The sequence below is a fragment of the Phocoena sinus genome, chromosome 14 (genome assembly GCF_008692025.1).
Source record: "Phocoena sinus isolate mPhoSin1 chromosome 14, mPhoSin1.pri, whole genome shotgun sequence".
Taxonomy (NCBI): domain Eukaryota; kingdom Metazoa; phylum Chordata; class Mammalia; order Artiodactyla; family Phocoenidae; genus Phocoena; species Phocoena sinus.
This window is the reverse complement of record NC_045776.1, coordinates 47135297-47159977: the sequence shown is the minus strand read 5'-3', so window position 1 is coordinate 47159977 and position 24681 is coordinate 47135297. Positions and strand designations below refer to the sequence as shown.

Genomic DNA, 24681 nt, shown 5'->3' with positions numbered 1-24681 from the left:
GGCCAGGTATGAGTGCCACTGGTCCTGATCCCTTAGCCTGAGGCTGGGAGCCTTCAGGGTCTGTACAACCTCATTTCCCAGAGCTGGTACAGAATGAGCCCATGCTGGGCATGGGAAGATCACAGAGGGCCGCCTGCCCCCTGCAGCCCAGCCTCAGTAAGTGCAACTGTGCGAATGGAGAAGTGGGGTGAGAAGGCGGGAGGGAGGAGCCAGGGACAGTCCAATCCTTCCTGTTCTTTTCTTTAGGCAGATCTCCAATCCCAGGAAGCAGCATTTACCTGGGGAACAGTTTCTTCCCCACCCATTACTTACCGGTCCAAGGTTACTTGAGCCCTGGGAACACAACTCCAACTGGGAGAGTGGTAGTGACAATGGCAGGGCTCGTGTTGACCAACCACAATTCTCTTATATCGAGACACTGATGGACAGGATCCTGCCTAATCTATTTACAGAGACACAGCTATCATCAAGCAAGCAGGCAAGCATAATTCTCTAAAGGTCCTGCAGACACCGTGTCATCAACCCCCTTTCCTCACTATGATTCTATAATCTGTTTCTCGTAAGGAGCAAACATATCTTGACGTACCTTGCTCAGAAATACAATCACAGTCTATTAACTCCATCTACTCCCCACACAAGAGAAAACTGCCCACAGTAGGGGGAAGGAAGTCTCAGGCTTCACACGGGGGATTTTCTTAGGGTCGCCCATAACTGCAGCTACTAGCAACTAGACTACAGCCTGTACTGTAACAAGATGAAAGTACATGAATTTGAGGCACCACGCACTTGTGGAAACCAAAGAAAAGGTGCGCACTTCTGGATCAGTTCTCTGACCAATGGGAAGACTCTTGCCTCACTTGCAACTCATGGCCTATATATTGAGATTCCCAGGTCCAGAGCACGCTCCCTCCTGGGCAGGGAAGGATGTATTTATACCATTTGGCAGGGAGGGGTGGTTTTCATGTCTTGGCCCCTGTCAGGGCTCCGGCCTCCTTTAGTTAAAGCTCAGCTGTTGGACCAAGGCCGTAGGGAGAGGATGAGCGGTGAGGGTGGGTTTGGGATGAATATCGACAGAGCGCTTCACGTGTGCCAGGCGCTGCTTCAACGAGTTAATCCTCACCCCACCTCTGTCAGGTGGTTACGATCACGTGTCCATTAACCTTACTTGGTGTCTTACGACTGGCAACTCCTAGAACTGGGATTAAAATTCAGGGCTGTCTGGCTCCAAACCTTGTGTTTCTTACCACATGGCACATATTTACTCTACAGGGCTCTCAGCGCCATCACACCTGTAATCTGTTTCCTTGCCCTTTGGTCCGCGTGAATACTGTCCTTTGTACCGAGCTACACTGAGATGGCCACGTGTGCGGCAGTCAACTCTAGAGTGTGCAGTGGACGTTGCCAAACCTTTGGTTGCTTCTTTTCTGCAATTTAAACTACATATGTTGGGTACCAAGAACAGATGCTCTATTGGACGGTCCCAAATAATCAGCATGGCCGAGGGGGTACTGGGCTCTTGTTTCTAGAAGACCATGATTTGAGCCAGTGTTGCCTGGACTTTGGGTTTCCTGTTATGCCGCGTAAACCACACAGAAATTGTGATCATCAGCTCAGCTTTTATGCCTCAGAACAAAACTCCTTATTTTCACGGTATCTTTATTTCCTCTCCTGCTTCTACACTCCTGTTAGAAACATCTATCCAGACTTGGTGGTTATGGAGTGATGATGTCTTCACTCCATCCCCGGTGGCCTTTTCAAGAGAACTTATTTTATATCTTGGTATTTCAGTGGCTGCAAATCTGGGAAAACACATAATATGTGGGTACTTCTGAGATGTGTGTCTGGATTAGGGATGAAAGGAGGGAAGTTGAAGGTATCTTTCAATCCCTGATGAACTCCCAGTGACCAGTGCATCTGGTCCCCATGGCTTTTTATCAACAAGACACTAGCTCTATGACTCCGTCTCCATGGGGATTTATACACTGAGGAAAAAATGTCCGTTTCTTGCTGTGAGTAATAGGACCCCTGAGTGCTGAGTCGCAAGCATCTTCTACCTCCCCAGATTCATCAGCAGGACCGTGTCTCCTCAGGACCCTAGTATAGAACTAATTTTCATCAAAGTCTAGTTTCCATGTTCTAGGTTAGTACCTTATCAGATGGTTGGCCCAAAAGACAGGAACCAAAAAGTTTTGTGTATTGCATCCTGGTTAATTTCTCTGGGGTCCTATCACCCTCCAGGTGGTTGTCTCCAAGGTAACTGTTATCATTCTGCTCTACTGATCTCATCTCTTACCTCCATCCAGTCAGTTTCCTGTTGGGTGTCTTCGTCAAGGTATTTCCAGCCCCCAGCCCCACATGGTTACAGAACGAGGAAGACAATCGTGGCGGTCTACAGGTGCTCAGACCAATTTGCAAAAGAACCCCTGAGTGCCAAGGTAGGTTGTGAGACACACATTTCACACCTATTTCAGCCCAACAACTTGTGAAATGGGAGGGAGACCAGACTTAGTAAATTTTTACTCTTATTCACGCTTTACTTGCAACTTTCAACTGACCTTAACTTAGTACTTTCTACCAAATCAACCTCACTCACTGGAATAAGATATCTAACCAATCAGCTTGGGGTAGTTGACTCAGCCTCCCACGTATAAAAGAGAGATAATGATGCTGGCTTTATGGAGTTGTGAAAAATGAATGGAACAAATACACAGTTCCTGCCATGTAGCATATACTCATTAAGTGTGACTTTTAACCACAACTTTTACATTTCTGCCAAGAGTATCACCTTCCTGCAGTAACCCTGGGGACCTTGCATTAATCTTTGCCTCAGATTGTTAATTCGCTTCTCATACTCAGACACCAAACTCTATTCATTTTTTCTCTAAACTGTTCATCCCCACTATCAATGTATCACTTAGACACATTTTTTTCCACACCCAGACTATTGTCATAGCCTGCTAGCAGGATCAAGTGATGCATTCATTTGATGGGTATTTATTATGAGCATCTAATATGTGCCCTGTTTAATGGCGTTGGGGCCAGAGGGGCAAACGACTCTGACAAGGGTCCTGTTCTCACGGTACTTACATTCCTGTGGGTGAAGATAGATAATGAACAGATACATGAACAAGAATTTTGATGATGATATATGTGATGCAAACACTAAAACACAGAGACGTGGCAGAGCATGAGTGGCAGGTGGAGAGTGGGAAGACCCCGTGAACCAGGTGTCTAGGGAAGATCTATTTGGGAGAAGCTTAGTTGAGCAGAGATCTGAATGACAAGGAGAAACCCCAGTTCTGGGAGCGGAGTGTTGCAGGCTGGGGCAACGAGGGCAAAGGGCCCTCAAAGGGGAATGAGCCTGGTCAAGTGGAGGGACAGAGGGCAGATGGTTGTTGTGTCCGTGCGAAGGGCCTAGGGACTCAAGATGAAATCCAAGAGAAGGGCAGGATCACATGCTGTAGGAATACCAGGTCACGGAGAATTTAAGATTTAGGATTTAGGTCATGGGAAAGATGCAGGGTTTTATCAGAGGTGTAACATGAGCCACTGGAAGTTTTATACGGTGGATAACATGATGTGAAGCACATTTTATAAAGCTCACTCTGCTGGCCAAGTGCAGAATGGACTGGGGGCCGTTAAGAGTGGAAACAGAGTAGCCCGGAGAGAGGCTGGTGGCTGGTATCAGTGGAGAAGCAGTAAAAAGGAAAAACACAGGGTATGTGTGGAAATTGCTTACTGACTGATGACAAACATGCATCCCGAGCGTTCGTTTTTTCAGGATTTCTCTTGCATGAAGAAGGGTGATTATCTGTCAATATTCATTGCACCATTGAGCCAATATGCAATGCATGAATCATCTCTGAGATAAGCAGATGAGGCTTTCTTGTAATCTTTCTATTTCGCTGAGATAATTTCACTTGCTTTGGAGTTTATGAGGCCATGAGTGGCTCCCATCTGTTGATGAACATATTTCTAAGAGTCATTTAGTCTCAAGTATGAAATACTTGAGGGGAAGTTAAATTGTAACTTGTATATTCTGTGTCATCTCAGTAACAGAACCAAAATTGGAAGCATGTGTTCAATTTTGGTCTTTCATTTTCAAAGCTTTAGGTCAGGCAAAGAATTAATTTCATTTGTTTACAAAGCAGATTATGCCTAATAAAATCTATTTTGTTTATGGTCACATTTTAGTCAATCCATTGCCTTAGAAAATGAGAGAAATCTGATTGGCTAATTAGTCAACATAGTAAATTACATTATTCCGCATCCACAGAACATTGGTCTAATTGAATTATCCAGTAATGGTATGACAGAAATATTTCCTTTTAATACATTTTGAGCAAAGGCACATACCAGTGATGAAACAGTGAATAATCTTGTTTATTACACCCTTGTTTGATGATCGACCACAGAATATAACATAAGACTTCTATGGATAATAACTTTTTCCACATTAAGGGAAATAAAGCAAGGTAGCTTTCAGTGGGATCCTTACTGATACTCTGAATTTTCACTACTTGTCTGTGAATCTTTTCCCTCCCAGAAATTTGTTCTCTGATAAGTGCTAAAAAACTGTACAAAAGCAAGTTTCAATAAAATCGGTTTTAATTTATGCATAATCAAAGAGATAGGTTTGATCACTTTCTTTCTCTAGTGAGAGGTAGAAAAACTCTCCGGGACACTTTCTTTCGCTCTTGAAGTTCTGATGAGGACTGTTTCCTCAGCCAAATTCCGATACACACAAAAGTCTACACATAGTATCAGGGATGCCCATGGGATCTGCTCTGAGGGGCCAAAACCATTTATATAGCACGGATTCTACAGAATTGGCCTTGTATTAGTGACCACTACTTGTTATTATTTTTCTTTCTTTTTTTTTTTTTTTTTTGCGGTACGCAGGCCTCTCACTGTTGTGGCATCTCCCGTTGCGGAGCACAGGCTCCGGACGCGCAGGCTCAGAGGTCATGGCTCACGGGTCCAGCCGCTCCGTGGCATGTGGGATCTTCCTGGACCGGGGCGCGAACCTGTGTCCCCTGCAGGCAGACTCTCAACCACTGCGCCACCAGGGAAGCCCAGTACATGCTATCTTGATAGTTAAAATGTTTTTTAAAAAGGACCTACCACATCATAATCATCTGTATTCTAGACTCTCACAACCAATTGCTTCAGTGCTGGTGTTGAGATTGGAGTACTGGTTAGGCTGGTCATAAGTGGGATCATTTAATTAATAGAAGAACTTGCAGAACAAGTAGTAGGACAGCACAACAGTGAAGAGAAAGGATTTCAGAATGAGATCCATCCACCTAGATTCAGATTCCAGCTCTGCCACTCATCATCTTTAAATAAGGATATTTAAAGCAGCAGGGAACAGTGGCTGGTGCTTACACGGTAGGGTTGGATTGCCTGCTTCCATCCTGGTGTGTGATCTGGGGCAAGGCATTTAACCTCACTAACGTTGACTCCCTTGATTTGTACCTGCCTCCCAAGGTTACGGCTGTGAGGTTTAAATGAGATAATTTTATGTAAAACTTATCATAATGCCTACACACAGAAAGTTTATTAAACAATAATAATGCCATTATTATTATTAATTTAGTGCTAAGCATGGCAGGACCTGAAAAATTACTAAATCTTTCAAGCTTGAGTTTCCACCTGTATAAAAAGGAGATTAAAATACGCATCCTCTTGGGGTTGCTGTGACAAATAAATGAGATGGCGCATTACATGACTAGCAAAACTCTTGGTCACGATTATTCAGAAGCATTCTGAGTGGGAATGATCTTGAGTGGGAATGCTTAAGTGAGAATTATCTGCATATTGGATTGCTAACAGCTCTCGCAGTGAGGCTAATAAACCATTATTTTCCTCTTGGTGTTCACGCTTTTGAAACACCTGAGGGCTGTCTTCTCCTCCCTCCCTTTGTCATGACAATATATTTCCAGGGACTACTGTCTATTTCCATAGACATCCTTACACAACGTTTTAACTTTCTTGGCTTCCGAATGAAGAGGCGAGTGCCAGCCCTTTGACACTTAGACCTGAGTATCTTCTAGTTATGAAGCCTTCTGACCTTTAATAAAGCCCATCTTTTACAAATCCTTCTTTGTTAACCGCCGTTAGTGCCACCACTTCTGGATCATTTCAGTCTTGCTTTCAAGCATTTTAAAAAGACTCATAAATTGGGTAGCTTTTTAAAAGCACAACTTCCAATTCTAGAAGGTAATCTTAAAAGAGAATGAGGGGGATGGGATCTTTACTAGCTCTTTTCATGCTGGACCTGCCAAGAGAAACTCTCTTTAGGTCAAAGTTGTCTCCTTGAGTGCATGGTCATTTTGATAAGAATAGTGCAAGGTAATGCAATCCCACTTTAAATTTAGAAGTTGTAAAGTTCACGCTACACTGAAAAGGCAGCAGTGAATGACATTTCCATGTTTACATTCGAGAAAAAAAATCAGGTGCCAAGTCTTGATCCAAGCAAATGGTTCAGCGTTCTACAGGCAGTTATGGTATGTGGACATAAGGGTGAAATAAAGGTGTGGGTCCCCCCTGCCCTTTGATTCTTTCATTCCCCAGCTGTGTGACCATTATTCGTAGAGACCACGTGCAGCCTTAGCTGTGTCTTCTGTTTCTGGTTTAGACTCCTCACTTGGGAGGGCAAAGGACAAAACCTAGTTCCTGCCTTAAGAGTCAATGGCATACCAGATGTGAGCGGTCCAGGGTCCAGGGAGCAGCCTGTCTGCAACCAGCAGTTCCTCTGGGTTCTAGAATAATAATTTAGTGAGTGGAAGAATTTACAATGGACCAGGAATTGGTTGGATGCCTATGATGTGCAAGGTCTAACAGTGAACACAGAAATGAGCCAAACATGATATCTTCCCTTTGGGACAATACTATCTAGTTACAAAATCACATAGGAATATCAATAATTAGAATATAGAGTAGAAAATGCAAGGGTCTATAGCAAAGGGGCAGAAAAAATAATATAGGTGCACAGAAGAAGGGGAGATTACTCTTAGCTCTGTGATGAGGAAAGCTTCATGGAAGAGGTGATATTGGAGTGAGGTCTTGGAATATGAGTAAATTTCGTACCTGCAGAGAAAGGGGTGAGTATGTTGGTAGAACAGTTTTAAATAGGACACAATAGTTTTACATAAAGGAGCAGAATGGGAAATAAGTCTAGGGAGGCGGGGTGCATGCTCTCCAATGGAGACCATAGGGCTTTGGATTCTGTACTCACAGGTTTGAATTTTATCCTATAGACAAGAGGTGAGTGGGTTCCATCTTGGCTTCTTATTGGAATCACATGTTGAGTTTTTAAGTTGTAGATGTCTGATCAGGATCATCCTCAACATTTACAGGGCCTAGAGCAAGAGGATGAACGGAAGCCCACACTCTGTATGTCTAAATGTTCAGAAGTTTTAAAGTAAGCGATACACAAGACCCAGTCCTTGTTTCCACCTGTGGTCTGCAGCCTGTCCCAAAGGACTGCTCTGGGCCTAGAAGCTAAAGAAGCCCTGTCGCCTGAGGGCCACCCTGCCACAGAGGCCTGAGTGGCCCAATGGACCTTCAGGAGGAGGACAGGCCAGAAACTAGACACAGCTGGGGACTCCTGGGCAGTGGCTTGACCTGCCCCTGTCAAGGATGGGATGATTCGGTAAAGCTCACAAGATTCCTGGGAAGGGCAGGTTCCCTCACCTCATGCCTCACTTTTCTGACCTGGGATTGCCAGGCAGCTCTAAGTACTGCCCAGAATTACACCTGCCCACTGCACCCATCTCCCAAGCAGAGGGAGGGTGGAAGTATTGTTGCTGAGGAACGCCGTCTGCCTACACATCCTCCAGCTATGGGGGATGGGGCATGGCCATGTTGAAACTAAAGCTTTTCTTTCTCTGGTTTCAAAGGGCAAAGGCTGGTCTTTTATCCCCCAGCCCAACCTCACCCCAAAGGACCAGAGTGTCCAATTCAGCTGCTCTATCCCTCTCCAACATTTTGTGTGTGCTCAATTGGTCATCAAACTTTAAAACATGAGGCTGGGGAGAAAAAAAAGGGTTTGTCGGGCTTCCCTGGTGGCGCAGCGGTTGAGAATCTGCCTGCCAATGCAGGAGACTCGGGTTTGAGCCCTTGTCTGGGAGGATCCCACATGCCGCCGAGCAGCTAGGCCCGTGAGCCACAACTGCTGAGCCTGCGCGTCTGGAGCCTGTGATCCGCAGCAAGAGAGGCCGCAACAGTGAGAGGCCCGCGCACCGCGATGAAGAGTGGCCCCCGCTCGCCACAACTAGAGAAAGCCCTCGCACAGAAACGAAGACCCAACGCAGCAAAAAATAAATGAATAAATAAATAAATAAATATTTTTTAAAAAAAGTGTTTGTCTCTCTGTGCCTGTGATGCTCGAGGCCTTCGAAAGCACATGAGCCCTCTTGGCCTGGTCTAATAGTGAAGCCCTGTCTGAACCCAACCCCTGGCCCAGCATTTCTTGGGGGTGCATGTGACATTGAGGGGGGGCGGGTCTCAGGATCTGTGCTAACAAAGCTCCAGGGTGATTATATGCACGTGCAGCGTTAATAATCACTGCTAAAAATGGGGGAGGCATTTCTGTTTAGTTATTGTTTTTCAGCAGAGGAGAGATGCCAGGTGATTGGTATTTCAGAAAGTAAAGTGGAACAGAATACAAGATGAATGGGATGGCGGTGAAGCAGTGGGAGAGCCGTATGGAGCCACCATATAGAGCAAACGAGATGAGGGCCTGGGGGGAGCAGAGGCCAAGGGCTGGGTGGTGGAGGAGGAGCTGGATTGGACAGGGCTATGGAGAGCACATCAAGTGCTTGCTGGTCAGAGGGAGACATGGAGTGGTGGATGACTCTAAAGTTTCCAGCCTGGTATGAGATGAATTGTGTCCCCCAAACAGATACGTTGAAGTCCTCATTCCTGGTACCTGTGAGTGTGACCTTGTTTGGAAAGGGGGTCTTTGCAGATGTAATCAAGATGAGGTCATGGGGGTGGGCCCTAAGCCAATATGGCTGGTGTCCTTATTAGAAGAGAAGAGGCACGCAGGGAGGACAGCCACGCGATGACAGTGGCAGAGACTGAAGAGATGCAGCTAACAAGCCAAGGGACCCCAAGGATTGCCGGCGTCACCAGAAGCCAGCAAAGAGGCAAGGAAGGACCTGCCTCCATAGGTTTCAGGGAGAGCTTGGCCCTGTCGACACCTTGGTTTTGAACTTCTAGCCTCCGGAACCAAGAGACAATACATTAGTGTGTTTGAGAGCATCCAGTTGGTGAGAGTTTGTTGCAGCAGTCTCAGGAAACAGCTCCATAAGCTGTAACAGCCGCCAATGGCGTTGGCTCTCTCTGAACCGGCCAATCGGCGAAGGCGAGCCTTTCTCATGACCAGCACCAGAACTGGGGACGTCCCCCCGCAACATGCACATCCCACCCGCGAGAAACCGAGCCCCAGGTTCGGCATCCCTCTTCAGCAACTAGCTGTTTAAAAACAAACTATTAATTCGCTATGGGTTCCAGTGATCTACTGTTCCAAAAGGCATAAACAGAAGGTATTCATTTACTACAGGTTTCAATTGCCTACTATGTAAGAAGGCAGTTTCCAAAACTGAAATCAAAAGTTTTTATATTCAGTATTCCCATTCTCGTACTGACAATATGCTAATTTGATTTTGAAGCTATTTTTGGTAGTGTTTTAAGGTATTATCTTTAATCTATCGTAGTCAAAATTATTCCGAAAAACCTACAGGAGACTTCATCTCTACAAGGCACATTTTTCGGAGAGGAAATCGTTGCAGCAATGAACTGCCAAAGGGACAGCTGAAAAAAATGGGTCATGCATTCATCTCATTCTGGGACGTGAGCTGCCTAGCGGTTCACTGCTCATTTTTGTCCTCTTCCCGTAAACAAACTGCGTTAACAGGTTACTTTAAAATAGCATACTAATCTCCCCAGTGAGTTACACAGGAAAGAATTCGGCGTTCGCTCCAGAGAACTCAAACAGTTGTTTGTTCTCAGAGCTCAGGTGTGGTAAAGTAGCTGTGGGCTAAAAATGCACGCTGGCTATCGGCCAGCAGGCTAGAACCCTCCCTCCGCTCCAGCTCTGATTTCTCACATTGGCGTGCAACTCGTAGCTTGCTTAATGGAAGAAGAAAAAAGGACTTGATTTTCAATTTCAATTTAATTACACAATCTATAGTGCCTAGTGGGAAGGATTTCGGGGCAAGATTAACGCTCACCAGTGCTCTATTTTACATGCCTTTCTGATAAAGAACACTATTGATTATCCAAAGTGAGTGTACAGAAATGTTTTTCAAGAGCCAGAATCTTTGGGTGGCAGAAGGGGAGGGCAGATCAAGAGGTACAAACTTCCAGTGATAAAGCCAATAAGTCCTGGGGCTGTAATGGACAGCATGGTGACTATAGTCCATCTTAGCATATTTGAAAGTTACTAAGAGAGTAGATCTTAAAGGTCCTCATCACGAGGAAAACAAATGTTTTGTAACTTTGGATGGTGACAGACGGTAACTAGACTTACTATGGAGATCATTTCACAGTGTAGAGAAATATGGAATCATTATGTTGATTCTAATATAATGTTATATGTCAATTATACCTCAATTTCAAAAAGAAATTAAAAAGGAAGGGACTTCATCTTGTAGCTCTTTGCCAGACTTTAGATCAATTAGAAGTGTAAGATGCCTCGTAGAGTTGTATCCCCGGCACATTTCTGAGAGTGGGGAGTGCCTCCCTACATGGAAGAAGAAAAGATAGAAATTCTACTGTAGAATTAGAAATACAGCTGGCAGACACTGATTGAACCATACAACTATCTGTTCTGAGAATGACTGTATAACTAGTATACTTAAGACCCTTACCTCTTAAGCTAAAGTCCAAAGAATTTCGCTGTCTTACTGGGACTGGAAACCCTTATGATCTTATCTGGCACCAAATCAGTGTTTAAGATTATAAGTAAATATTTGGTGTTCTATTTTGGTGTCTACCTACTCTATTAGTTTAGCCAAGGGTAAAAAGAAGGAAAGTACAGGAAATGAAAATCTGCCCCAGAGAAGTGGTCTTTATTTCTTGACCAACTGCTTTACCTTGTTAAGTTAATAAAGAAAACAGTTCTCTTTCTAAGGAAAGGTATTCCCTCTGTGACTTGAATAAATAAAAATGGTAGCAATAAACATTACTGGTTAACTGTGGCTCAGCCTTACCAAGCTACTTGAGTATATACAAATAGTTGAAATACAATGTTAAACAGATCAAGTTCAAAAGGCAAATAAACTCTGTGAAATGACTAATTGACTTCAACACTGCACAGGGGTGGCATTTTCAAGTATTAAGATGGCTGGTACAAAGAGTCAATACAGTATTTACAACTCTATTCAAAAGAAAAATGGTACCCGATAAGCCTTAAATTTTGCCTACTAAATTTGCAATATAGTATATTAACCAAATGAATGAACCAGTTTTTAAGCTCGATGGATTACAGGGCATCTGGCACAGATTAGGTAGAGCTAGAACTTACTTCGGTTGGAATGACAATGAGGGCCAGAATTGGAATTTATTTTGAAGCCCATTAGGAGAAGATGTTGAAAAATGTACCCTTGACTGGTATAAATGTAGACGCACCATTCTTCCCCTTGGCAAGGGTGAGTTATAATTTAGGCCAGAGGAGAACAACAACGAAAGACTTGGAGATTCTGGTCTATGAATGAAAGCTGTGCATATTTTGCCATAGGCCAGCGTCTGCATTCCCTGGGTCTAGTGACACAGGCAGCACTGGGAGAAACTGCAGCTCAGCTGGCCCGTGGGAAGCGGGTGGGATGGCGCAAGACAGGCCAAACTTGGTTTGGATGTGTGGCTACATGTCTCAAACCCCTTAAACCGTTGTACAGAATGACTCCATCTACTGGTAAGTATAAAAAATTAATCAAAAAAGAATGGATAAGAAATAGTGAGGCAGGCAGGAAGACACTGGCTAAATGTGGGTAGAAATCAGAGACCAGAATGGAAAATCCACTTGTACGTTTCCACTGCTAAGGGTTTAGCTCTTAACTTGTCTGGGAGGGAGTGACTGGGCGAATTAGAACTTGGGAAAATCACAGAGGAGAGTCACCTTAGTTAAGGGAGAAGCAGATAAAAGTATCTATTTGCAGCCATGATAGAATCAAAGAGAGATCATGATACGCTCCGAGGGATGCTTATGTCAGAACTGGCAGAGCCCACTTCTCACTGTTTCCCACCCTTGGGGAGGATGGTGAGGAGGGAAGGAATGAGGTGAGGGAGATGAGGAAAGTGTATGAGCGTTTACAGAGGATCGGTTTATTTGTTCTCAGAACCAATAACACGCGTATCGCTCATACCCAAGAACTAGCAATGCCCCCCTTCTAAATATTTACAAATAATGATTAATCTTTAAAGCAAAATTCTACATTACAGTTTATGAGAAGTGAGGAAATACCTGGTTGGTGATATGGTCCTGGATTTTTTCTCTGGTCACTGAAAGAGAGAGCAAAAAAGAAATTCAACATGAAAGTATGAAAAGGAATACAATACTGTACTAGTCTCACTCTGTTCTCACTCAAAACTCCAAAAGAACTCTCCAAGCAAGAATGTGTATCACAATAGGGACATTTATAATCACTCCAATAATTGGGATGAAGAAAAAAGTCAAAACCGAAATAAACCACATTAGGCAAAGATAACAGAAAATGGAGTGGAAATCCGGGAAGGGTGATACCAGAGAATGTACTAAACTTTGGCAGAGAAATGGTAAAGAGATGAAAGGACCAAAGAAAAATTTGAACCACAGCCAGTAAGTCAAAGGTTTGCAAACAATGACAACCTGTTCAAGCATAATATTAACACTGAACTCAATGAACCTTGAGACCAGGCGAGGAGATTTAAAGTGGTGGATGGCAGAGGTGCAACTTTTCTCTGACCTATGAAGATGATAAAGACGTTCTTATGTTTTGGTACTGGCAGAGACTAAAGTACAAACCAACAGTCCTATGAATGGTATCTTGGTCAGGAGAGAAACAAATCAGAGTAACGTAACATATGAAAAGCAACACAGGGGTATAAATAATAAAGGCTCTAAAATAATAAACCTCAGTCATTGCAAAAGTAGCCTAAAAGTGATCAGTATCACGTGTCTTACATACAAGGAAAAAAGTCCTTAGGAATAATCAATAACCAACAAACCATCAGGAGAGAGAGGAAAGAAGACATTTTGTGGCCCTGCAGTTATTTCGTGCTTGTGAACATCTTGGTGTGATACGCACACTTTATTAAATGTGTCCTTTTAAAATTTTAATTAGGATGATTGTGTAGTGACATGCATTTATAAGAAATAATACAGACAGATCCCCTGTACCCTTTACACCGGTAACATCTGGAAGATCTATAGTACAATAATATCACAACCAGGATATTGACATTGACGTAGTTGAGATACAGAACATTGCCATCACCACAAGGGTCCCTCACGTTGCTCTTTTATAGTCACATCCATTGTCCTCCCGCCTCCACCCTCTTCTTAACCCCTGACAACCACTAATCTGTGCTCCATTGCTATCATTTTGTCATTTCAAGAATGTTATGTAAATGGAATCATACATTTTATAACCTTTTGGGATAGGATTTTCTCACTCACCATAAGTCTCTGGAGAGTCATCCAGGTTGCTATGTGCATTCCTGTGCGTTTCTACCTTTTTATTGCTGAGTAGTATTCCACGGTAAGGATATACCAAAGTTTGTTTAGTCATTCACCTGCTGAAGGACATCTGGCTAGTTTCTAGCTGTTGCGAATAAGCTGTTATCAATAGGTATGTACAGGTTTTTATGTGAACATAAGTCTTCATTTCTCTGGGATAAATACCCAGGAGTGCAGTTGCTGGGTTGTATGGTAGTTGCATGTTTAGTTGTTTAAGAAACTGTCAAAACTGTTTTCAAAAAAGATTTGTAATGAATAAGTGATATTTACCAGTCAGTCGAGCGACTAATAATAAGTATATCTGGAAATTTTACTAAGTGTTCAGTACTAGGTTAAGTGTGACATGGGATGCAGTAGAAGAATAAGGAGTCCAGAGAATGGAATGGCTCTGTTGAGTGGGATCTTAAATCTAGTCACTGTCACGAAATACCAGGGGCCAATCTTGGAGTTTCTAGATAATAAGAACCAATTTTCTTCATTTTTTTTTTTTAATGGTACTGCCCAATCGGACTCTCTTGATACATTTTAATATTTAGATTTCCCTTGTCGGATAATATGCAGAGTGTTTAAAGAAGACTGTTTAATGGTTTGTGGGAAAAAAACTTGCCTTTTGAATTAAATCACCAGTATGTCCAAGAAGAGGGGGAAGAACATTCAGGAAGGAGAGAGCCAGTGGGTCCAAAGCACAGAAAGGAAGCCAGCATGGCCGGAAGAAAGTAAGGGGAGGCCAGAGTGGTGTGAAATGAGGCAAGAAACATACAGCCATGGTCATGTAGACCGTTTAGGGGAGATTTATGATCTTCCCCAAAGTAGAGGGAAGTCAGTTATTAAGGGGGTATAGCCCAGGATGTGAGTAGGGGCACTGGAATGCCTCGGTCAGACGTGCATCTTCAGAGGACCACTCAGGGCTGGTTGCTACCTGGGGAATAGGATGGAGGTGACGTCAGGGGCAGCAGCAGCACAAAATCTTAGTTCTGTTTCCTTAGGAACCAAGGGAAATCTGAAGGAATTCAAATGAAAAATAAGAGCCCAAACAATCAAATAATCATAACCTAATCACGCAGCAGCCCACTGGAGCTTAGAAAACGGAGTAGGTGACAACCTGGCATCTAATTTACAGCTCTGTCATTTACTAGATGCTTGATTCAGGGCCAGCTACTCAACGTTGTCGTCCTGTTTGGCCATCTATAACAAAGAGCTAACAGTATTTACCCTTCTCGAGATTTGTGAAGGTTAAATAAGTATGAATTTTGCAGGCAAAGGGTGAGAGAAGGGCATTCCAGGGAGTTGGGACAGGAATAGTAAAGTCTCAGAGGCAAGGAGAGGGTGTGTTTGGGTAAATTGTGAGACATTCTGAGTGGTTTATACAGTACAAGCATACATAGCACAGCAGGTGGGAAGGAAGGAGTGTGGGAAGAAGGTGAGACACCAGCTTTGGGAAAGATGACTTGAGGGGTGGGGTGGAGGATGGATTGATGGGGAAGAAGAGGACCCAAGAGCAGCTACGAATCTGCTCCTCAGAAAAATGCTAACACACAGAAAAATGGGACAATGCAGGAGGCTAGGAGACCTCTGCAGCCATGCACAGATTTGCAAGAATCTGCAGTTTCAAGTCTATTTTGAACAGCAGGCCCCAACACATGAAATAAAAATTTCTCAGATTCCAGCTCCTCTGGACCATTTTTTGTCCCTCACAACTAGACTCTCAGCTGTTCAGGCATTTCCCTAACTTAATGAATTGAAAGTATGAGTTCAATGTCTAATATATTTATTCTAAAAAATATGATCCCTTCAAGATGGCAGATACCTCCTGAATGCTGGGTGTGCAAAGACGCACACAGCAGGGCACCCACCCTCAAGGTCAAGGTCAAGTGGGAGAGAGAGGTAAGTAGAGATAAGTGGCAACACTACATTTTAAGTGTTTTAACAGAGTTTTATGAATGACACCGTGCGAGAACACAAATGAAGAGCAACCGGTGTGGCTGATCTTGGGGAACAAATAGGTTTCCGGGACAAATATTGTCAACAACCACTCTTATCCTCCCTTTTGGCTTATGCAGAAATATCTCACGAACAGCCAAGGACCACCCATTTTAAAAAAATATTTATTTATTGATTTATTTGGCTGCTTTGGGTCTTAGTTGCAGCACGTGGGATCTTTCATTGTGGTAGGCGGGCTCTTTGTTGTGGCACACGGGCTTCTCTAGTTGCGGCACGTGGGCTTCACTCTAGTTGTGGTCTGTGGGCTCTAGAGCACGTGGGCTCAGTAGTTGCGGCATGCGGGATCTTAGTTCCCCGACCCGGGATTGAACCTGCGTCCCCTGCATTGGAAGATGGATTCTTAACCACTGGACCACCAGGGAAGTCCCAAGAACCACACTTCTTATTGATTTTTTATTGGCCTTTTACTCAATGGAGTTTAAGAATATCTTCTGGATATAGGCATGTTTGAACAAATTCTTAGAGAGAGGATGAATACAAGAGCTTAAAAAAATAAAGATGAGATAGGACCTATCCTTGGGATGTAGGAATCGGAATAATGAGCAGGTGGAACTTGAATCAGATCTTCAGAAATGGCTGGAATTTGGAAGGCATCATGAGAATGACAGCTCTGACTAGAGGAGAGGGTCTTGGGAGAAATACTGTTGCCCAGGGTGACCTGGAAACAAGTCAATTGCCTTATGTTTGCAACAGTAGACAATCTGGGGGCAATGATGGTTTCTTCAGCAGAGGTGGAATATGAAGGAAAATTAAACTGGTGAATACATTGGACAGAGTAGGGAGAGCAATTGGAGAATACATAGGGGGCTTTGGTGGGTGGGTAAACTAGGTGATGGATTGGGGCTTAGACCAGGGAGGTCGAAACGGGAAGGAGGAGAGAGAGAGAGAGAGAGAGAGAGAGAGAGAGAGCGAGGAAAATCAAAGGAGCACATGGAAGAAATGTTTAAGAGAAATTGGTAACAAATGGATGAGGGGAATAAAGATTGGAAAGAGTCATATCTGGCTTATTTAGTCACTTAATCAACAAATATCTGATCAGCTACCTTATGTCACATATGGATTCTAAGCTCTGGGGATTCAACTGTGACCAACACAGGCCTGGTCCCTGGCTGGACTCAAAGAGCTTGCTGGCTTGGTTCCCTGCTTTTCTGACATTGTCTGCTTCTGGACTATAGTCTGCTTTTAGCCTTATCCATTCTGTAGCGATGCTCAAGCTGTTTTGAAAGTACCACATGTGAAATCTTAAGACAAGGAAACGAAGGTGAGGTTACGAATCTCTTCCTCTTTCTTGGAGTGCAAATACGCCCATTGTATTTCTGTGTATTTCATATGGTAACTTGATATTCTACAGCTGCCAGATTCTGGAATATCGCATCCCCCCTCCTCTCCATTAAAGGGTATTTTAGGAAGGAGCATGACAATCTGGGGAAGAGGACCAACATGGTGATCTGTAACAGGGCAGATCAGGCAATTCGGTGAACTAGGGCCCTGTCTTTATCTTGCAAAAAAGCACAGAACTGTAAACATTGCTTATGCAAAGGCTCTGGGACCAGGAATAGTCCAAGGGAGCCAAAGATGGGAGCAGGGGAGAGGTTTCAGAGCAGTCCATGGGCAGGAGGGACTCAGTGTCTTCAGAACCTATCTACAAGTCATGCCGTCGCTTTAGGACCACTGCCTTGTTGCAGCCCATCAACAGCTCTCCCCTGGATGGTGACATCAGCCTTTTGCTGGTCCCTGCTTCCACACTTGCTCTCCCTAAACTCCTTACTACATCCTATTTGCCTTGCCCCATCTGCTTCTTGCGCGTCTTTCCAACCTCGCGTTGATTTCCATTCCCTCTCCCTTTCCACCCTCCAATCACTTTGGTCTTATGTGAATTTCTGGTCCTTTTGACCTCTGGTTCTTTGTGCATGCTGCTGTCTTTCCAATTTGACAGGGCTAGCTCTTTCAAATTTTCAGGTTTCAGTTTAATACTAAGACTGTAGGGGCTCTTCTCTGGTCACCCCATCTTCTCTTGTGATTCTTGATCTCAGCCCTTCGTTTCTTTCTTTCCCAGCACTTACCACAACTTGCGATTGTTTTCTCGTTTGTATGTTTGCTTGCTTCTTTGCTCGTTTATTCTTCTATAAACGTGAGCTCCCTGAGGTCAGGGACCCTGCCTATCTTGTTTTTTTTTTTTTTTTAATTTTGTCTTTTTAAAATTTTGCTATTTTCTGATTTGAGACTACAGTATATAATCCTTAAAGTTTTCAAGTAAAAATTCTGGCAACAACATTTTATTAACAAGACAAGATCTCTTATGAGGAAACCACGTTTAAAAATAGGACAAGAAAAAGTAATAACCATTTTTATGAGGTGGCTGATTTTAATATAAGTGTAAGAGCACTAAAGAAAAGGTTTAATTTTCTATATCTTATAGCAGTGGTTACTAACACTTAAAGAATGTGGGTCCCTTTAAAATATCAATAAAAATTAAAATATGACAATTGCTTATACTTTTGTTATTTATTAAAGATGTTTTATAAAGTGTCTATAAATTCAACACTGTACAAAAAAGGAATCTGTACCTTTTTTTAAAAATCTATTTTCTTCTTCTATGTTTTATTTATTTTTTTAAATTGATTTTTTAAACAACTTTATTGAAGTATAATTGCTTTGCAATGTTGTGTTAGTTTCTGCTGTATAACAAAGTGAATCATCTATACGTATATACGTATATCCCCATATCCCCTCCCTCTTGAGTCTCCCTCCCACCCTCCCTATCCCACCCCTCTAGGTGGTCACAAAGCACGGAGCTGATCTTCCCGTGCGATGCAGCTGCTTCCCACTAGCTATCTATTTTACATTTGGTAGTGTATATATGTCCATGCTACTCTCTCACTTCGTCCCAGCTTACCCTTCCCCCTCCCTGTGTCCTCAAGTCCATTCTTTATGTCTGCATCTTTATTCCTGTCCTGCCCCTAGGGTCTTCAGAATCTTTTTTTTTTCTTTAGATTCCGTATACATGTGTTAAAAATGGTATTTGTTTTTCTCTTTCTGACTTACTTCACTCTGTAAGACAGACTCTAGGTCCATCCACCTCACTATAAATAACTCAATTTTGTTTCTTTTTATGGCTGAGTAATATTCCATTGTATATATGTGCCACATCTTCTTCATCCATTCATCTGTCGATGGACACTTAGGTTGCTTCCATGTCCTGGCTATTGTAAATAGAGCTGCGATGAACACTGCGGTCCATGACAGTTTTTGAATTATGGTTTTCTCAGAGTTTATGCCCAGTAGTGGGATTGCTGGGTCATATGGTAGTTCTATTAAATTGATTTTTGTTGGAGTATAGTTGATCCATCTTTATTATTGTTGTATCCAGGGCCCAGTGCTGGCACACTCTAGGTGTTCAGTACAAATTTACAGAATGACTGACAGTATTTTCGGTTGGGGGCAGCTTGTACCAGTTCCCATATTTTAAGGGCAGCTGCTTCTGGCTCTTGCTCCCTAGTGAAAGGAAAGGTTCAGTGGTTAAAACTCACTAGATGGATCACATGAAGGCCTGAAGTTGATAAATTCTGACCCATACCAAATACTTTGTTTTGTGATGGCAGCCATTTTTGTATTAGTTCCCAATGGATTTTCAAGGATTTTAAACTATCCTAGTAATAGTGATTATGTCTAATGTCCTTTTCCCCTCCTATTTTATACAACATCTGTAGTAGCCTAGTTCTGTATTACAAACATAATAAGTGTTCAAAATTGTGGAAATTGAAGTGAAAGACTGAGAGTTAATTCTAGATAACTTACAAAACACCATTTTTATACTTCTCCTGAAGGTTAACAATACTTTAATTGTCCTTTTAGTTTGAATTTACCCAAATTTCCACCACTTTCTTTCACTAAACTGCTATTTACTAAAATAGGGCTTCTTAGCATAGTTACAATGAAGATTCAAGCTTCTGTTTAATTGAATTGTGGGGTTTGCAGAATTAGGGGCCTTGGGTGGTGCAGTATTGGGGTAGACTTGACCTGAGTGCCCCAGTTACAGGTAGGAACCCAACACACAAACTTGGGCTGTGTCTTGGGATGATAAGACAGACACGTCGGATACAGTTTCCCTGGCAAAAGGTCACAGTGAGTCCAGGATTTGTGGTTTCTGTCCAAATAAGGAAGAGGTAGGTGAGTTTAGGTGATGTAAGTGGCAGGGAACATAGCCATGTTTTAAAGGGACTTAGGGACCAGTTCACGAACAACTCAGGTAACAAGGTAGAAGCCATGTTGGGGACTGAAGGGTAAGGCAAGGGCTGATTTAGAAGGTAACAGGGTTGGATTCCAGTTCCTAAGGTCAGAAAGTCTGTTGAGGATCATGGGGAGTCGAGCCAGATGGACCACTTCTGTGAGATACAGCAACTTAAATATGAGAAAAATGGTCTCCTCCCCTGAGCTATTAAAACCCTAATAAATTAAAATATATAATTATATAATTATTTTGTGGCTCTGGTGGTTATGATTGCAGCTAATGATAGTTTTTTCTCTTGCTCACGGATAGTCTCAGCCTGGTGGAGATGTAAATGTTCCCTGGCTGAGACAAGAAAAAAGGAGGGAATCCCACTTAAGGAAAACCTAAGTCATTCCTCAATTTATTCAAATCATATTGGAGAAAGAGGAATGGAATTTAGGGGATAAATTGTAACTGCATAAGCCATTGCTAATAAAAGATTAAGAAGTATGTGGTTTAGCATCTTTTAATTATTTTTTTCTAGCCTCTTGAATATACCATGTTTGAAATCTCTGGTTGGATCAACATTATTTTGCTCAGAGGCTTGTGGACTTTGCATACTGATTCTTTCCTGTTTCCAAGTACATTTGCTTTTAGGCTATTTTTATTCACTTTAAAGGAATTTTAATAACTTTCTGTTGACAGCATGGACAGCTGGTCTTGAGAATTAAAGAAGATTCACTTGCTGACTGAGGAAGGAAGTGACATCAATGAGCTTCTAAAGTCAGCCCAGAGGGGGAAATTGGCTTGTGAGAGAGTAGCCTTTCATGGCACTGTCTTTATCGAGTGATGCCTTGAGATGCAAATTGACGTATCAATCAAACCTGTGGTGCCTACCTTCAACCAACTGAGTGCAAAGTGAAGGAACAATGCCCTGCAACACCAAGGAGGAAAAGGATGAGGTGGGTAGGAACTTGGAGACTAAGTGAATTATGGGAGCTCGTGATCCCCTCTCTGGGCTGATTCTTCACTCTCTGTCAAGCCTCAGTTTCTCTGTCTAGAAAATGAGTTTGATGTAAACTGTTGGCTGAAGTCAGTCCATTTCTGTGACAGATGGCTAATAAGACCATGTACTAATAAATATAGTGGAGACATGTTATCTCACGACTTGGTCTCAAAGAGCGCTCTCAATACTTTTTTATCTCCCGCTGAGAGTGAGTTAGAAAGAGGGATCTTTAAGTGTCATTTGTAGCTACTACCTCGACTCCTTGATATTTCTAAAATTGGCATTCATCGTTTATAACTCTACTGCAGAAAAAGTCAGGCACCAAATGTGGACTTTAAGTAATAATGACCATACTAATAGCAACTATCATTGTTGTAATAACGAATGACTTAATTCTTCACCACCGTCAGAGACTTTGCCTCTGGAGGTGCAGTATCCATTGTTCAAAGGTAACTGTGGTGCAAGTGGAGTGCGTGTGTATGTGTGGGCTGCATCATGTGAGTGTACGTGTATGTGTGTATACACACACACCTGGGCAAAAATGAGGCAGAAAAGTACCTGGATACATTTTATGGTTATGAGCTGAAAATTTTTAATTGCTGATTTTCAATTTCTTAGCTCATTTTACAAAGTGTTTGAGGGATGGCTCAATAACAGTTAAATAATCTGAGTTTGAGTTAATCTAGAGTCAAAAGGGGTTTTATTCAGCTAGTTGATAGATGCATTAATGTTGACCTCTTTTCCTTGTCAATAAACATATTTGGGGATTCAATTAAATTTTCAAAGTTCATGAGCTTACCTATGTAACTTGAACCACTCAAAAGATTATTGGTTAAGTAAAGAAAAGAGCGATGAGCTCTCAACAGCCATAGTCTTCATGTTAAAGGATTTTCAGATTATCCCCAAGCAAAACTCACTCATCTAATCCTACAGCAATATTTGAATGAGCATCTATTCTGGACCTTATGCTTGGTGTTCTGGAAGTACAGAAGTAAAGGAAGCAAGATGAGCACCCCCCAAAAATAACAACATGAAGTCATGGAGCTGTAAGAGATTTACTAGTAAACTGCGTAGGTAGTCAGATCAAAAGGTGTTAAAATCTTGATATAGTAGAAATGGTGATGGGTTCACTTTCAGACTTTTCTAGTCTTGGCTCTGCCACTATTAAGCTGTATGACATTTAGCAAATAACTTCACTCCTGTAGTCCTTGCTTTATCCTCAGTACCTAATGACAATGTTGCAAATACAGATGGTCTCTAAGTTTGTTTAGTTTAAGTTCTTTGGCCATGAAAAGAATCAGGGAGATTGAAAATTTCCATAGAAGCGGCACAAATAAAAAAGAGGTCGTGTTTGGTGGGGGATCCCGAGAATGCTTCATGGAAGAGATAGCATTTGATCTGGGTAGTTATATTAATAAAAATAGGTTGGAGCAAAGGTATTTCACCTGAAAGGAAAAGCATGAGCGAAAGCGCAGAACCAGGAAATGCATGGGGTGTGTACGAGGAGTAGTAAATAATTCTGCTTGACTTCAGTGAAGTCTGTATATTAGCGAGGTGTGTCATGGACCAGTATCGTGGAGAGTCCTAAATACTTTAGGAGAGATTTTGACATTTATTTGGTAAGGGAGCTCTAAAACATTTTTGAGCCAGAGAGTGATGGAAACTGTTTGAAGAAGATGAATCGAACAGTGCTATGGCTTGAGCATGAGAGGTGCTGGTACGGAGATGGTATAATGTGGGTGAATGAGAGATACACTGTGTGAGTAGAATGGGACTTCATTCAGAAGGGGGCTGGGGTGGCAGGGCAGGTGGTGGAAAGAAGGGAACCAAAGATGATCAAGATCTTGAGCGTGGTTGTTTGGGAGAACACGCTCTTAATGCAAAGATGGAAACAAGGAAATAGGGCCAGTTTAAAGAAGTAAATTTGGCGAGTAATGATGGAGGTGGAATGATTAGCTCCTTTCAACATTTGTTAGGTTTAAAATACCAGAAAGACATCCTGGAGGAGGGCAGTGAGATCAGGAAAGAGGTCTATATCAGGCAACCTTCTGCAGGGAGATGCCTAGGGAAGCTACAGAATGCAAGACTCTTTTTAAAGTATATACAGAGAAATAATGACCAAATTAGAACTTTGGGAAACAGGTTTTTTAAATTTATGTTCAATGATGCCTCTTTAGGTAATGGAATGCAGATTTTACATCGTCTGTGGTGAACAAGAGATGCTGTCTCTAAGCTATTACAAGGATTTACTATCAGGAACTAGCAAGTTAGAAGTTTGGTTTCAGAGCTTAAGTTCTCTCTGGTCCTGGATTTGAGTCAAAGGCTTTGATTCTGACACCAATTCCGTTGGTGTGTTTTTCCTTTAACACACTAAATAATTAACTGAATTCTTCACAGATACGGACTGGCTGTCCACAAATTTAACTCACTTCTGACACCTACCTGCCTTGAGATAGAGTCAGATCCTACAGGCTAAGGGTCAGTCCTAGATGCCTGCACACAATGCCCTGCCCCTCGACACACACGTGCACGTGCAAACACACACACCACACTTCAGATGCCAGCTGCAAGTCCAGCTTGTCCCCTGGGCTTCTAACCTACTGGCTATAGATCAGAGGACCCTTTCCTTGCGTTTGATTAATTTGCTAGAGTGGGGTTCACAACTCAAAGAAACATTTTACTTACTAGATCACCGGTTTGTTACAGAAGGATATAACTCAGGAACAGCCAGTGGAAGAGATGCATAGGGCGAGGTATGGGGGAGGCACGTAGAGCTTCCATGCCCTCTCTGGGGGTACCATTCTCCCTAAACCTCCACTCCTTCACCAAGCGGGAAGCTTTCTGAACCCCAACCCTTTGGGTTTTTCTGGAGGTTTCAGTACGCAGGCATGGTTGATTTAATCATTGGTCATTGGTGACTGACGTCAATCTCCAGCCCCTCTCCCCTCCCTGGAGGTCAGGGGTGGGATTGAAAGTTCCAATCCTCTAATCACAGGGTTGGTTCTCTTGGCAACCAGCCTCCACCCTTAGGTGGGCTCCAAAAGTCACCTTATTAAGATAAAAAAAGACACCTTTATCACGCTCATCATTTAGGAAATTCCAAGGGTTTTCGTAGCTCTGGGCCAGAAACTGGGACAAAGACCAAATATTATAGATCTATTTCTTACTGTAAATCACAATATCATCAAGGCAAATCGCAAGTTCTAGTGAAAGAAATTTAGGCCGATTTCCTTATTTATAAACCAAAGCTTATGAAAGTGTGGGACTTTCCTAAGGACACCAACCACACAGATTTTAGCAATGGTCAAGAGCGGAGGCTAAGCATTCAGAATGTCTGGGCTTGATTCTCAGCTTCTCTCTTTTCTGTCTGGGTGGCCTTGGGCAAATAACAACCTCTGTGAGTTTTCTCGTCTGTAAAATAAGGATAACAAGTATATTATAGGATCATTTTTGGTAATTCAACGAGTTAGCACAATACCTGGCATCCGTAATGACTCGTATGACAGGAGGCTCCAGCTCAGGATAATAAAACCAGATTGTTTACGACCCAGATGGAAGCTGTTCTTCAGTGTGGTTAAGAAGAGTAACAACAACTTTCAAGACAGCCAAGTATCCTCTTCTGGAATAATAGGGAGTGTGGGAGAAAACTAGGGATAATATGTATTTTCAGTGTCAAAAAAATGAAAAAGAAATTTAGTCCAATTTAAATGATTAACAAGTAGTCAAACATTTAAGAAC

At 42.6% G+C, this 24681-nt stretch overlaps 1 protein-coding gene across 1 annotated transcript in view; it reads right to left on the bottom strand.

Annotated features, from left to right (window-relative positions):
• CHST9 (carbohydrate sulfotransferase 9) overlaps positions 1 to 24681 on the bottom strand; it is a 238887-nt gene that overhangs the window by 5760 nt on the left and 208446 nt on the right. The window contains exon 6 of the mRNA XM_032602903.1: positions 12473 to 12503. Coding sequence (XP_032458794.1) covers positions 12473 to 12503 — 31 coding nt within the window. The remainder of the gene's footprint in view (positions 1 to 12472; positions 12504 to 24681) is intronic.